Source organism: Columba livia, chromosome 5 (assembly GCF_036013475.1).
Source record: "Columba livia isolate bColLiv1 breed racing homer chromosome 5, bColLiv1.pat.W.v2, whole genome shotgun sequence".
Classification (NCBI taxonomy): domain Eukaryota; kingdom Metazoa; phylum Chordata; class Aves; order Columbiformes; family Columbidae; genus Columba; species Columba livia.
The window spans coordinates 15,667,219-15,683,463 of record NC_088606.1 but is presented as its reverse complement, the minus strand read 5'-3'; the positions used below and the strand labels follow the sequence as shown (position 1 = coordinate 15,683,463).

Sequence of the window (16,245 nt, the reverse complement as noted above, 5' to 3'; positions counted from 1 at the left end):
ACTGTTACCCCTTCTCCTAGCAAAGGGCAGATCTCACAGCTATCCTCTTATTTAGGGTACTAATAACCAGTGCGCTTATCATAGCCTTTCTCAAAGATACAATTCTCATTAGCTATCTTAACTGGCTCTCGTTGCACTCTATACACCAAACAGATCATAGTTCCTTTGATGCATTGTCTCTATTAGCAGAACTTAATGAACTAGCACAAAGGAGCTAAAACAAAACAAAACAAAAAAACAGAATGGCAAAATTTCACCTGAGGAGCTCAGGAAGAGAACATTGGGCACTGGCAGTTTTCAACAAAGCTCAGTGCAACTGAGGAGGCACCTGGAGATTAAGTCTTCTTAATCTGTAGTTGAAAGTGAAGTAGTGTTGAATTGCAACAGTTAATTTGGGGGTGTTCAATCCAAAGGATGTTAGAAAATGAATATTTGCTTAGTTTGTACAACATGTGCCTTAACTTGTACACTTGCAGGGTTGGATACAGACAGTAGTGTGCATCCTTTGCAAAGTTCTCTCAGGAAACAGAGGAACTCATAAATCTTAGCACTTCCAACAAGAATGAAAAATAATCTGATTTTAATGAAGAGAAGTAGCAAATTTCCTTCCTGAATGGAGTGGCTTAATTTGAGGGACATCTGTAACATTGTTTACAGGAAAATTTCAGTAACTCTGAGGGGAGGTACACTACTCGGTATTTTAGTTTGGGAGGGTTTTTTTGTTGTGTTGTGATTTTTTAAATATTTTTTTCCTGGTCCTAAGTGGTTACAATCAATCCCACCTATTGTCCACAAAGTAAAGGGCAGAAAAATATTTGATGCAAAACAGCAGAAAAGCACAATCTAAGCCATAACATCCTGCAGTACTGTATGTCAGAAATAATCTCATGCGCTAGCATACAGTGGCATCTTTGCAAGAATCTTAGCCAGACAGATCTGTTTGGGAAGCAGGAAAGATGTGGAATCTTAATGCTGTTTGTAAATGCAACAATAAAACTAGAGCTACCTCTCAGTAGCAGAAATATTCCAGGCATTACCATGGGGACAAATCTACGTGACATTAGACTGTCAGCTCCTTCTGAAGGTAATAACCACTTCCTCGGAGGAGTGACCAAATTGTGATTAACTCTAGAGAAGTAGGACCAATAGTCACAGTCATGGCAACACCCACTCCAGTACTTCTGGACACACAAATAAAGGTCACAGCTTCCACATCTTACAGATGGACATTTTCATCCCAGTGTCATTGACTGCTACAGCAAGAGGAGAGCTGTCAAAGGTAAGGAAAAGCAGGGTCACTTGCCTGCTGTGTTCATTCTAGTATCATTTCCTTGGTCTCCTCCAGTGCAGATTCAATTTTTGGCTATTCAGCTGAAGATAGTTTTACTGCTAAAAAAAGTACATAAACGGTGTCTATAAGAAAGATGAGAACAGACTTTTTAGCAGGGCCTGTTAAGACAGGACATGGGACAATGGTTTTAAACTAAAATAGGGGAGATTCAAGCTTGACATAAGGAAGAAATTTTTTACAGTAGGGGTGGTAATACTACGGAACAGGTTTCCCAGAGGGGTGGTAGGTGCCCCATCCCTGGAGACTTTCAAGGCCAGGCTGGATGGGGCTCTGAGAAACCTGATCTGCTTGTAGATGTCCCTTCTTATTGCAGGGGGGTTGGACTACATGAACTTTAAAGGTCCCTTCCAACCCAAACTATTCTTCAATTGCTTTCCATGGGTTTCTGCATATGCTTGCAAAAGAATAGTTTGAGATTCATACCACTACTTCCAAAGGTAAATTCTACTCCTTCACGTAACCAAAAATGTCTGATTCTGACTCTGTACCTGTACAATTACATGTATATAGGACTCAGCTTCCAAACAAAAGGATATTTCCTCTAGTAAGTAGCTGAAAATGTTTCCATCACTATTGTCTCTTCTTTGTTGATATTCTGTGCAACTGTTGTCAACCTTTATCTCCCTAGAAAGCTTTCAGGGCTAAACTCATTGAACAGTCCTTCAGTAGCTCACATGCCTTCTAAATGCTGATTAATTCAACCTCCCTTACAATATGAAAAATAAAGTATTAAAATTCTTTAATTATAGGAAGGAAAGAGCATGTACTCATGAATTAGAGAAATAAAGTTTTAAAATAAATGCAGTACATTTTCTTTTGAATGGCCAGAAACACATAAAAAGCAAAAAACTATTCTCATCCCAGAAAAATGTAACTGCCCAAAAATGGAGGGTTGTCTAAACAGGAAGACATGCCAAGCAGCTAAGACTTAGTGATGATACAAAAACCTCACAGTTGACATAAAACTGTCCAACAATTTATTTAGTAGAATCAGACTCGGTCCAGGGCAAGGAAAAGACAATTAACCAGCATCCTACATAGAAAAAGTACCCAAACCTCTTCATTTGCTGATTTTTATCAGCGAGTCTTGAGAACACACTGAGTTTGTAGCGTAAGTAGATATGCAGACTTAGCTGCAAGAAAATCTTTTTCCAGGAGCCTGCCCAGCGTGCATATACACATAGACAGACCTTAAGAGCTGCTTTTCATCAGAGCACATCTTCTCTCACTTGTGTGCTCAACAGTGCAAGTCACCTCTTTGCATAGGGACTCCTGCTCAAACACACTCAAAGTTGTAGGTCCCAATCAAAAAAGCCAAGGACTACTGCCTCCATTCCAAACCCGGGAATGCAAAAGCAGCCGTAGCTTTGTTAATAGGGTGTGAAAGAGTAAAACATACTTGGAAAAGGTCAGCAATTAATCAGTAAGAATCAGTAAAAATCACAGGTAAGATTTTTCTTTCCCAGAAAGTGCAGGCAACAGTCTTGAACAACTACCAAGGCAACTAATTCTCCCATTATATGTAATCTGTACTCACTGTTCTTTGTCTTGAATTAACTGAGTCCAATATTCAGATACGTTCTCCCTCAGTTTCCTAGAGAAATGTTAACTAAGCAGGAAAGCTCCCATGTAACCCAGTTAAAAGTGATTGAAGCTTTCACAATTACAGGTTATGACTCTCAGCTGTGGCATCTTGCAGCTGTCCAGACAGTTCTTTTCTCCAAAACCAGAAAATGATGGGGGGAGGAAAGGGCAAATTTCTCTCACTCACTTGAGTTCAAACTATTCCAGCTTTATGCAAAGATATTGAAATTCCAAATTTTATCTCCTTGGTACTTAAATTTGAAGAGAATATTGACTAAATAATTAAAAACGGCCAGGTAACTGATATGCACATGAAGCCTGGCTCACATGTTTGTTACCTCCCCCCATCCATGAATTACTAAGGGTTCCTCCTTTGCAATGCTTTGCTTCCCTAAAGCTTTTGAGATGTCTGCATCCATTTGGTTCTCCTTTCAGCAAGCCTCCGTAGCAGGCAAGATGTTGGCAACAACTGCCTCAGCCTCCTGAAAAGGCTATGGAGCACTCCTCGCTTGCTCATCTACAAATAAGCCAGCAAAGTCCCTCCTATGAGCACATAAAATAAGTCTTAAAATCAAAGCAGAATTTTGCTTTGTATTTGCTTTGTATTTGAATGGATATCTTAATATTCATACTAAATCCTTGTCCAACCAAAACCCAAAATCTAGATATAGTCCTAAAAGGTTTATTTAGGTACAGAAGCACTTTAAAAAAATTGCAGGATGAAGATCTTTGAGATTTGAGTCCTGAGGTGATGCAAGCAAACTAGAACTTGTTCAGGAAAATCAGGAACAGACTAGGGCAATTTAAAAAAAAAAAAAAAAAAAAAAAATGCAAGAAAAGGAAAATGACTGGAAAACAAAGCAGTGATTTCTGTTGGGAAAAGTGCAAGTGAGAGTATTGTCCTAGAACTATAAATCAAGAATTAACAGAGAGCAGGGGCCAAGTACTTTCACTGGTAGATACAATTGATCTCAATATAGATCACATAAAATAAAAATAGCTCTAAGTGTTTTCTTGGATCTTTTACTATCAGAATTAGTATTTTGTGGGAAACTGAGTAGCCTGTCCTTTTCTCTGCCAACTTCTTATTTAAGTGAAGATGTATCCTTTGTGTGGAATTCTGCAGCTATGGCTGGCATTTCAGATTTCAGTTTAATTGTGTAAATATTAGACTAAAAACACTTATGCCTCTCAGGAACAGTGTAAAATTAGTTCTCTGTGAATTATCTTAAACGCAGAATGAAAGCCGATGTATTAGGAAAAAGGCTCTGCTCTGCTCTGCTCTTAGGGTACCATTCTGTTTCATATAGAGATCTCTTCCATAAGCTTAAAGAAACTTTGCTCCAATTTAAACCTTTGAGCAGTATTTGGATTCTGTTTTACTCCTCAGCAGACTCAGTAGACATTTTGTGTCTCTAATCACACCATGGGTACACATCTTTTCACCTCACACACACACACACACACACACAAGTGAGCAGTTAACTTTGTTTTCAACTGAGAAATTACCTACAAAACAGTGCAGAGAAACCAGATGCAATTCTTTTCTGTACTACTGAAGGTTTTCTCCCTGCTTATTATGTTCACTGTAAAATTTGTAAGGCCAAAAGTGTGTATGTGAGTATACATTACACTGATAACCTGTCTCATCTGCACTAAGTTTGCAGATTCTGTTTTACTCCTCAGCAGACTCAGTAGCAGGAGCCTTCCAGAATCATAAACAGTGAATTTCTACCCATGAAAGATAAGTAAGTAAGATTGTAAATGAGATATTTGGTCTTTTCCGTTTTAAAGATCTAAGTCCTCCAAAAAGCTGACTAGTTTAAATCTTGATTATGTCTAACACCAGTAAAAAAAAATGCGCTCCCCCTCCCCCAAAGTCTGGATCAGGTTTGTGCGTGTATGTGTGGGCGTGTTCACGCACAATTCTGGAAGCTGTTGTGCAAACACGTGATTGTTTTATACACAGACTGTGGCATATCAACATTTTAGCTGGATTTTTGTTGCTTACAACCTGTATTCAAATCTCAGTGTCTCATACTGGATACAGTAGATAAATGTTGCTTTTCAAATATAGTATGGGAGAAAATCCAGGAATATGATGTCATCAACAGAGGGATGAGTCTGTTCTGTTCAGGGAGGGGCAGAAAACCAGAAGTTAGACTTGTTCATGCAACAGAAGGAGCTTGGCTGTTCCCAGAGACGTGTTGCACTTCACTCATTTGTACCTGCTCAGTGGTGGATTTGCAGTCAAGGTATGTGTTCTTCTCTTTAATATGAAAAGTTATAATAATTTAAATTCAGTATGGTTTGTTGCTTCCTGAAAACCATTTATTGAATTCTTAATATGTTTCTGGTTCAGTGACAAAAGAATTTATGTTATAAGTGTTCCAGGAACACAGAGGAGAAAAATAGTTATTGCTAATGTGGTTTTATAACTTGTCAGGTTTTGCAGAGCTGTAGCATTCACAGAAAAAATGTTTTATTTCCAAGTACACAACATAGGGCTTTTCACCTGCCACAGATACTATCTAGTGTATGGGCTACTGGACGGTAAGGATTTCTTCTGTCCACAAGACATTTTGTGTCTCTAATCACACCATGGGTACACATCTTTTCACCTCACACACACACACACACACACACAAGTGAGCAGTTAACTTTGTTTTCAACTGAGAAATTACCTACAAAACAGTGCAGAGAAACCAGATGCAATTCTTTTCTGTACTACTGAAGGTTTTCTCCCTGCTTATTATGTTCACTGTAAAATTTGTAAGGCCAAAAGTGTGTATGTGAGTATACATTACACTGATAACCTGTCTCATCTGCACTAAGTCTTTGAAGTTTTTTTTATGTTACAAAGAAGAAAAGTTTTGGATCACCTTTAAGCAACATTATCAGCTTCTTTCTAACATCTGTATCCAAATAAAAAAATGCAGTAGGAGCATGATTTATAAGATACTGATAAAAACAAATAAAAGCTTAAATCTAGGATTGTAATTAGGAACATATAACAAAAAGACAAAGGTTTGAAACATATGATGTTCTTTAGCTATTCATTTTCCCTTACTCAGCATCCTAAGCAGCTGTCTTAGTGTAAGGATAACAAACTAGCTATAAAAATAAAAGAGTTCAAATAGTTTGTCATTCGAATTCTTGTTTTAATACACTGTGTGTAATCTTAAAGATGTCATCTCCTGAGATAAGAACATGTTTTTATCTAGAACATCTGTACATATTTTCTTAAGTAAGATAAAAGATTGCTAGGAAAAAGAAACAAAAAAAAACCCAAGTATTTTTACAGCAGACTCTCTAGGATCTAAGAATCAGGATATTGAGTAATATTAGTCATATGATTTTTATCTTGCCTGCTGTTCTCTAAGAATTTGTAATCATTAAGAAAAAAGTGATGAGAAACATCTTTGCACTTCAAGATCATGCATAGGCTTCCAAATATATTTATCTTGTTTTCAGTGTGAATAGTAAAAACACAAAGAGATGGGATGAATGTATCCAAGTTAATAAAGACTTTGGAACAGCCAGAGCATAGACACCTCCAGAAAATCTTTGTGAGGTTTTCCACTGGGCCTCATGCATGCTAGAACAAGATTAACTGAGTTACTCAGAGTTACCTGAACATTTTGTACTGACAATCCAAAAAAAACCCTGCCTTTCCTACTGAGTTAGAGCTTTCTGAAATAAGGATCTCACCATTGCACAGGAACAGAGCTTTAAAAATATCTCATAGCTATGTAACATTTGAATTCTTTTCTCAGAAAACAAGAGAAATTTGGGAGAATTTTAGCACATTCATTACGAGGACTCTCAAACTCCTGGCTGAAGAACAGTCAGAGTTTGGTAGTTTGCTTTTCATGGGAAGAAGGGGTAATAAGCTCTTAGAAACCAAAATCACACTGTTTTCAAAGTCACGGTAGGAAAGAAAATCAGATTGCAAGTCCAGTAAAACTCATTAGAGATTAGAGTTTTGCTTTCAAAACAAATTCCGTCCCAGTAACCAAGTCAACAGCAAAAGTACACCTGAACTCATTAGCAATGCTAATTAATATAAAGTTAAAAAAATAAAAAAAAAAAGAGGCTAAACGCCATTTAGCCAAAATCTCCACTTTTTTTAAAAAGCTGCACATAAGCCAGCCGCCTTCTGTTGTCAGTCATGGTTTTTTAGAACTTTCAGTGTTCCGTACATCTGAGTTTCCCTTACCTTACCTAAAGGTTCATCTTTCTTCCTTCTTGCATTCAACATACTTCAACTTTTCCACACACTGAGCTGAAAAGTTATGCCTCTGCCTGGCTGATACACAGCTGTACACAAACATGGTGCTTCGAAGTGGAGACAAAAGCTTTCCTTAGCCAGCCCTGTATAACCAGAATAACCCTGGGCAAAGGGGCATCTACTAAAGAACTGCACCTACAGGACAGTCTTTGGGTGCTGACTCACATACCCAATGGTTATGATGGCTGAACCAGCTTCTCCCCTCAACTGGGTGCCCCTCTTGGCAGGAACGTATGACCAGGGATGGAGGGAGGAGAGAGCATCCCTGTAATGTCACAGCCCTGAGGTAGGTAGGTTCAACTGCAATGGGAAAGCACAGAGGACAAGAACGCTACAGCAACACTAACTTTGGGCTCTGCAGGCTGCTGTCTTCACACAAAGTTGCATCTGCTAGTGATCACCACAGTGGTGCCAGATCATTTACCTAGAAGAAACACTAATGCACTTGGGCTGAGCGACCCTGGTCATGGTCCAACACCCCACTAAGGAGTTAAATATTGGAGAACAGGCACAAATGGGATACAGACCAGAAAATCACAAGGAGCAAATCTGCATGCTGAAAGCATGCTATCTTCAACCCGATGACAAGTAAATCCAAAGCATTCAGACATTGTGACAAGGTTGCTACATCAAACTTCAACAAAATGCTTCAGGACTCTTGATGTTCCCCGAAGTGGTGGTTTCAACTTACTATTGCTGCTGGGCTGTGTTTACTTCCCCTACATACTAACTCCTCAACTCGATTCAGCAAGGTTGGGCTGGTTTTTGTGATCCCTGCAAACAAATCTGATCATTCAGGTTTAGAGATACAGTAGTGCTGAGCTTTGTGCACTGAGGTATGCCAGGGTGGTGATAGTGCTGTAAACAAAGCCAGACCTCAGACTATGGCTAATTTGCAGGGAATGGAGCTGTCAAAATGCAGCAATCTGTTTCTTCTACTCATGTTATCTGAGATTACAGGTAAACTGTACAAAAAAAAAAGGAGTGAAATATGGCCAGAAGTCCAGGTCTTTTTGACATTAACAGGATTTATATATACATGCCCAGAGGCAGAGCTGGCCATAGCTGGTTTTCTTCCTGCAACATTCCTGCTTTGGCAGGAGGGAGCAAGCTGTGGACATGCTCTTCGGGACCTGCACCCCTGTGTCTCTGGAGGTGCTCTGCCCCTTTGTCATGGCTATATGATTTCCTATCAGCTGTCTGACAGACTGAAAGGATGCTGCTCTGAAGTGTTGTGGGATACAAAAGAAGTGCAGCAGGTTCCCCTCTAGAAGGGTGATGTGATCTCTCTCCCTCCACAAATGGAGCAAAGCAATAACCCAAGCCACTTTTCTGATGTAAAGGGTAAAATGCCTGCAGATAGTGGACAGGCCAGTAAACTGGAAGTGTTTCATCAGGTCCCCTGAGAATTTTTACAAAAAGCATCTGTGAAGCTTTCATAATTCAAAGGTGGGACCTGATCCTTAAACAAGTAAGTGGGAACACAGGAATATTGCAGTATATGTCACTAGTTTTTAACCCAGGTCTGCATGAATCTCTCATCTCCTTCTCCAGCAGTCTTCCCCCATAAGTAGCTATGTTCTACACTCTCTCTTATTATACTTGGCTTCTGCTTAGACTAGAAACTCCCTGAGGCAAAGCCTGTCTCTGTGCTTGCACAGCTTTTGCACATGGATTATCACCGAAGACTCCAGTCATCAGTATAACACAGACAGTACGGCAATACCTGCAGAGCTGTGCTCTGGGTCCTCCTACCTGCTAGGCTGGAGCAAACAGCACACCAAGCAAACAGCCGGATGAAGGGACATAAAAAGTGACACAATTAATCACACAGCCTAGATCCTCAGTTGGACTGAATGCTCACAGTGCCAGCCACATCAGCAGAGTAAAAACAGTATATAGTAGATGAAGTCTTACAGTTCCGTTCACAGACATGAGTGATTTTTCTCACCAGTAACCTGCTTACCAAACATTATAGGATAGGCACATCCTTTTTCTTGCTTTTTTTACCAGAGAGCAAGTTCTGGGGAAGGCTTGTTTTCCTAGCCGTGAAATCAGGAGACAAGAAAGAAATCTATGCAGTGGGTGTTCCTATAATTATCACAACCTTTGCTGTGGGACACAAAATATGCTCCAAGTCAAATTTTAGCCCTTGTAACAGCTGTACAGATTGAGCTCAATGCTGAACTTCAGTCAATGAATCTTGCAACCAGTCTAGTGTCATCAATTTATTACAACAGTCTCATCTCAGTCTGTTATATCTGAGCTCAAAGACGGATTTCTTATTTCTTTAGACTGAGTCATCTAAATCAAACTCTCCAGACACTGCTTGTACCCTGGAGAGCCCTCCAACATGCTCCTTATACAGGATCCCACTTTATGCACGCAAGGCCAGCTCACAGGTGACTGTTTTCCTTGGCATCACCCAGACAGGTTTGCTGTGCTCGGTCCTTCCAGTGCTGAGCACTGTAAACACGAATCAACCACTCTCTCCCAGGGTAAGCAGCAAAATATCAGGCAAATGGTTTGTGGCACTAAAAGTGACCAGAAAATGTTTGCCTTGGGGAAATTCTTTCTCCTCTCTATGCACACATAGACAGACACACATATACACCTATATAGACAAATACAAGTAGAGATTTATTGGCATCTTGTCACAGAAGCAAAATACATGTTTCTCTGTATGATCATGTTACCCATACAGCCTTGTCCTACCCATTACTAGGGACAATCTTACAAGAACTGTCAACCACTTTCTTCCTTGTTCCCAGTTTTTCACTTGGTACAAAAGGATTAACAAATATTTTCATCAGACTTTTCTAATGTGTCCATCTATTAGGACCAAGACTGTTGCATGTGTTTGTTTCTTCTTCTTTGGTTGGGCAAGTATATTTTTTTTTCTTCTAGTTAATGATGACATTTCCAAGTCATGAGAATCTCGGGATATCTCTAATGGGCAATTAAACTAGCAAAACCAGTTATCTTCTCACAAGCCTTCATTCTGTGTAGCAAGTAGCAAAGTCAAATAATGAAGAAGATGAACTAGTTGTTTACAAGAACAAGGGCACTAGTTTAAAAATTAAGATATTTCTCAATGGCTCCACTCTTCCTCCCCCCCACCCTCTCTGAGCTGTAAGTTCATTTTCACAGTTATGCTATTCCAACCTGGTTAAACTAGTCATAATGAATCAGACATGAATGTAATTCATGAATGGCTGGGATATTGTTCACCGAAGTTTTGATTTATAACATTAATATTTTTTTAAAAAACAGCATGCACAGGCATGTTAAATAAGGCAGCTATATGCTCTCACCTTCTGCTTACATCATTACTCTGAGAAACTTTTTTATTCATTAAAGGAGGCACCTTATAGCCAAGAAATTCCAGCCAGCTGGCTCAGCCAAAGGGACATTTCCCAGAAGTAGAAGGAAGCAGAAGAAAGAAAGTGGAGTCAGTTTTGTGTAGGTGTTTCCTGCAATGTTGTAGAATGTTTAGTCTTTTTTGGGAATGTAAGAAGACAATAATTGGTTTTCTTCCACAACAGACATAGTCTACAAATTGGCATTTGAATAATGTTTACAGCTCATAACTGTACTGTATGACACATCTAGAATTTAATTCTGCGAGACTTTGTATCATGTATCACTATAGACAGGTTTACTGTATAAGTAATTTCCACTGCACACTTGTCTCTGTTTTTAAAAAGCGGTTAAATGGAACATATTTATAAGGTTTGATTTAGGATAAATGGACTCTGGCCAAATAACTTAGGAAAAAAAAATCAAATAAAAATTTGACTTTAAATACAAGAATCAAAACATTTTGAATTTTGGACTATTCTGAAGGTAAGTAAAATAAGGATCCAAACTGTGTGAACCACCTAGGCTTTATAACATTTTAAATGAAAATCCCAGATAAAACTCTCAGAACTCTTGTATTTACCTGAATCAGGCAGGAATCCTTATTCATTATTTGATTTGGAACCATTTTCTCTCTTGGGAAATTAAACCCCTATTTTCCCCTTCTGTCCTTCCTTCCATGTTTCCATTCTTTCCAGCAGCGTTTCTGCTCTGTTTGTTTTCCTGAGCAGTGTTATGTTCTCTTCCAGAACTCACATCCGCTCATTTCTTCTTCACTTGTTCCTCCCTGACATCCTGCCACGAGCCTTTGCTGCCCACTGCAGAAAACTGTCGTGTGCAATTCTACACAGTGCTTTATGTTCTACAGCGGTTGCAGAAGTAGTGGTTCACAAGTTCGAAGGTGACATGATCGACCTAAATCAGAATGTTTTTCAAAATTAGCAAAGCCAGTCAGAAGACAAAATTTGTGTTCCACAGAAAAATTGAGAAGGGCAGAAGGATGAAGTGAAATTCCTATCTAGAATTTAAGAATCTTGACATTTTTAAGAAAAACAAGAAACCAAAACAGAACACACGCACAAACACTGGACAAATCTGCCTGGGAATGGGTAACACAGATTAGGAATCTTGAACGAGGCATCTCCTTCTTAAGCAAGTTCCTGGGGGATAAGCTGAAGTGAGCTGGGCTCTTTCATTCTCTCTTTTTTGGAGGCTACTCCACTTTGTAAAGATAATAAACTGTTCCATTGTCCAGACAGACCAAGAGTGATTCTGGGTCTCCTAATAAGCTGTTAGCAGTCAGTATGTCTTCTGCTTTGTTCAAGATCAGAAATCACATCTTTAAAATATTTTCCATTAAATTTCCCATATTTTGTGAAAAATCTTTCTTTTAAAATCAGTTTCTCCAGAAACTTCCTCTTTCAGTAGTCGTTTTAACAAGGAAAGAAAACTCTCCTCCTCCAATATTTTGTAAAATATCTCCTATATATCTGTAGTGATATATGAGTGTGAGGTACCAGAAAATGTGTTCCGTTTACTGTTACCACTTTGTAGACAGGAGAAGGTCTCTGATCTTATGTCAGGACGCAGAGTCACCCTGTGACAACCCAATACCATGTGACTGCTCAATCTTTGAAGGATCTTGGGGTTTTATTAGCTTTGGGTACACTAATTTGAAGGAGCTAAGGCATATACTAAGGAAATCTGTCTCTCTAACTAAATTTTTACTATGGTTTATTTTTTGTCAGCTCTGACATTCTGTAAAGAACAGATGATAGACATATTTTCTTGGTGAATACCAGTGCTCAAAACCCATGCATACAGAGTGAAAAACAAATTGTCTGCACTAGATTCCAGCAAGGCTCTGACATCTTCTGTTGCTAACAAAAGGATGACAATAAATTAATACTCAGTTTAATTTCAGAACACTGGCAAAGCAAGAAAAGGCAAAAATAAAATTGTAATCCAAACAATTACTGTTGTAAATCGGCTCTGTGAATCACACCACTTCTCAGCTTGAGAAGTGTCCTGAACCTTCCAGACCTCTCAAGGTTGAAAGCCACATACATGTTTGTATAGTTTAGTTAATCACCAAATCCCTATTAGCATGTATTTGAATACTTAGTTCTTCCAGTAGAAATATAGTCTGTTCTCACTTAAGAATTGTTGTCTTTTGAGTTCCACTGTGTTTTCAGCAGAAAACCAGACTATATTTGGATGTATATACAATTTTTATCTGCTGTGACTATCGAGGTAATCGCAAAACAGTCTAAATTTCACTATAGTTACTCACACACACACACACCATTGCCAACATGTACATCTGGCGTTGAATTTCCTCTGTGATATACAGACTATAGTGATTTTTAACGAGGACATCTGAAAACCGAGTTCTTTCCAATTGCAAATGCTTCATGCACTGGCTAAGTCAGGAGCAGATACATGAAAATAATATGAAATGACTGTCCCAGCTGCTCAAGCATCAGTGTAGCAGGATATGTATGACCTAGGAAGGGTTTTCTGAAGTTTATCATTTAAGAAGTGAAGCGCGTTCCAGACTAGACTTCTCAAGAAGGGAACTCACCACTGCTTGCGCTGCTGCACTCTGCTTTTAGGAGTTCTTATAAGAGAGTATGAAATTGTAACAAAACAAACCACCTATTCTCTTAGTAAAGACAACCTGTCATTCAGACAACGAGTATCACATCATGCCTGTATTGCCTTCCGTTACAGGCAGTTAGCAATAGGACAAGGGGGCGTGAGCTTAAACTCTGCCAGGGGAAATTTAGGCTGGATATTAGAAAGAAATTCTTTACAGAGAGAGTGGTCAGGCATTGGAATGGGCTGCCCAGGGAGGTGGTGGACTCACCATCCCTGGAGGTTTTAAAACTGAGATTGGACATGGCACTTAGTGCCATGATCTAGTAAATGGACCGGAGTTGGACCAAGGGTTGGACTTGGTGATCTCTGAGGTCTTTTCCAACCCAGTCGATTCTGTGATTCTGTGAATCAGTGATGTTGGGGATCATTCACTGGAATGGTCCACGAGAAAAGATTTTCAGGAGGTTGAAATCTGAGTTTATAGTTTAATATAGAGTTTGGGATATGTCTACAGCTGTTGTCAGAGTTTCTAAATTAAACTGAGACTATCTTAAGAAGCAGAGGTGTTAACTTGGAACAACCTGGATAAATATCATCTCCTCTGAGTTCTACCTTCTTGAAATTAAAGCTGTAATTTCACATGAACATTATATAGTTAATCATACTTTACAGGCTATTCTGTAGTCAGATCCTAACGTGCTGTTTGAAAACTGCACCATTACTCAGTGAAGCCATCCGTATATCCATTTAGTGGAAGACATTAAGAGAATACAAGGCATTTTTACTAATTTATAGAAAGGACAGATTTGGCCTCTGGTGCCCTCTGCACTAAGGACTCATGTGCTTGCACAGTGCCATCAGCATGTGGCTCAGCAACAGAAAAAGTAGTAGTGACTGCAATATTTCCAGCTGCTAGTGGGGATGATTTGTAGTTACAAATGTGTTTTGCAGACATAATGTGACAGTTTAGAACATCTTTTATGTTTTTGCAAAGTGAAACAGAGACTTAATCAACTGCACAGTAAAATAATCAGTCACCTGTATGATAAGAAATGAGGAAAGCAGCAGCTGTCAAAGAAATAGCTATTAGACCTTGGGACAGCAACCAGTCAGCCACACATACCATGAGCTTACAATCTTTGCTATGGGAGACAGTCTAGCTTTTCTCAAAGGCCACACTGGTGAAAGCCAGTGGTGAAAATGTGCAGGAAATGCTGCATTATTGTAAATACCCTTGACACATTTAAACATCATAGTGACTGTCGGCACCGCAGTCGGCAAATCTCTGCCTTTTTTCCAAATGGCTGCTACGATGTTCTCAAGGTTCTAGAAGAAAAGTGCTTTCAGGACACAGAGCCAGTTCATCTGAAAGGCAAATCTCTCCATTAAGTATTGAATGCACAAAGCGAGCAATGTTGGCAAATAATATTTGGCCATTAGACCTTCATATTTTGTCAAGTCATGAGAACTTCAAGCTGCTACCCAGGGAAAAGAGCAATATTTCAGTTGCTAGGAGAAAAGGGTGGCTAAACTGAGCTGAAGAGGTCTCATGGGAGCAATGCAGCAAACAGCAAAGCCTTAGAGGACATGCAGATGCATATCAGTGAGAGAGCTGTAAGCAGAGGTCTGTGCCCTGCTGAGGAGCTCTTCTGTGCCTCCACTACAGCAACGCAAATAAAGGAGCACCAGTTACTACATCTTCTTGGGGAACAGAAGTACTTCAGGATTTATAGTTTTTTCGTCTTATTATTCCATCTCTGTTGCTCTATTAATACTGTCCAGTGCTTTCTGTAGGATATTCCCATTGTTCTCTGTAATGAAGATAACAAGAAATTTATGTCACTTGCACACTTTATCAGTGCTCTCCTATCTTTCCTGCTGAGATTAGCCCTGTAACTACTTATATTAGTTGAGTGCAAAGACGAGTTCTGAGAACCTACCCTAGGAGCAGTTGCTCTATTTCACCTCCCAAAAACTGTTATCAACCAGTTGAAAATTCAGCTATTATTTTCCAGCTTAGCTGTTTTCAGGAAGGTACTTGCAGTAGTTTTGATCTATCTGGGTTTCAGGAAAGGTTGTTTTCTAAAGCAGGAAATTCTGACTTTAACAAAGAATTATAATCTAGCTGCACAAAAGCACTCTTGATAAAATCACTAGCATTTTATTTCTTTATCACTGGATACAGGTTACCTTAGCTATTCACTGGACTCAAGATATGGTCTGTCACTTGATAGGCATGTTGAACTGTTTGATATGATCACACCTGTCATTTCACATGACATCAGACTCCTGCAATGGATATTAAATTGGTCTTACAACATTTGTGTGTTAAGATCTTTGAATTTTGTGGTGGCAATGGAGTAGAGCAATCCCTTTCTACAACAGAGAATTCCTGTGGTGCCTGCAGTGCTCAGGGGAGGGGAAACAACCTCATTTGACTCTGTTCCAAACTGATGAATTTACATTTATGTCATAAAACCCAGGAAGTTTATAGTCTCTCATTTGTCCTCATACCTCAGTTAAGTTGTGCAAGCTGTGATCACTCAGCTTTGTAGACAGACACCATGAGTGCAGGAGGGTTAATGGATATGCAAGATTTCAACTCTGGGACAAGGCTCAGGCTTTCCCAGCAGTTACTACCACCCGACAGGGAACCCTGTGTGGCTCCTGGTGCCAAAGCAGTGTAGTCCTACTCCAAGCAGCAATTTTGCTGCTTCTCTCCCTGTACAAATGGGTGGGTAGGTTTGTTCCCATCCATCACTATTTGCAAAACGGTGCAACAGGGGAGATACTATCAAGTTAGGCAGTGAGCCACCTAGGAACAGGAATAAGTTACATTAATAGACAATCATCTTCTCAGCAACAGATCCAATGCTGAGTGCAAACTCTGCAAAAACGAAAAATGTGAACAAAACTTTATCTGATCATTGCCCTTGTTGGCAGGAGGCCTTTCAGCTAGTGAGTCTTGTGAGCCTAAGCAAATAAGACCAAGCTTTGGGTTTATTTCACCCATACTACAAACCAAGTGTATTGTCCTTATTTACTTATTTTTACGTAG

At 39.3% G+C, this 16,245-nt stretch overlaps 1 protein-coding gene across 3 annotated transcripts in view; it reads left to right on the top strand.

Annotated features, from left to right (window-relative positions):
• Positions 1 to 4,890: 4,890 nt before the first annotated feature.
• Positions 4,891 to 16,245, top strand: part of BDKRB2 (bradykinin receptor B2) — a 28,128-nt gene continuing 16,773 nt past the window's right edge. The window contains exon 1 of one of the 3 annotated variants that reach the window (XM_065063557.1): positions 4,891 to 5,190. Coding sequence is in view for 1 of the 3 variants with exons in the window: in XM_005506113.3 (XP_005506170.1) it covers positions 5,106 to 5,190 (85 nt within the window). In the remaining 2 variants the exon portion in view is untranslated. The remainder of the gene's footprint in view (positions 5,191 to 16,245) is intronic. The other 2 variants (XM_005506113.3, XM_065063558.1) reach the window with 2 other exon arrangements.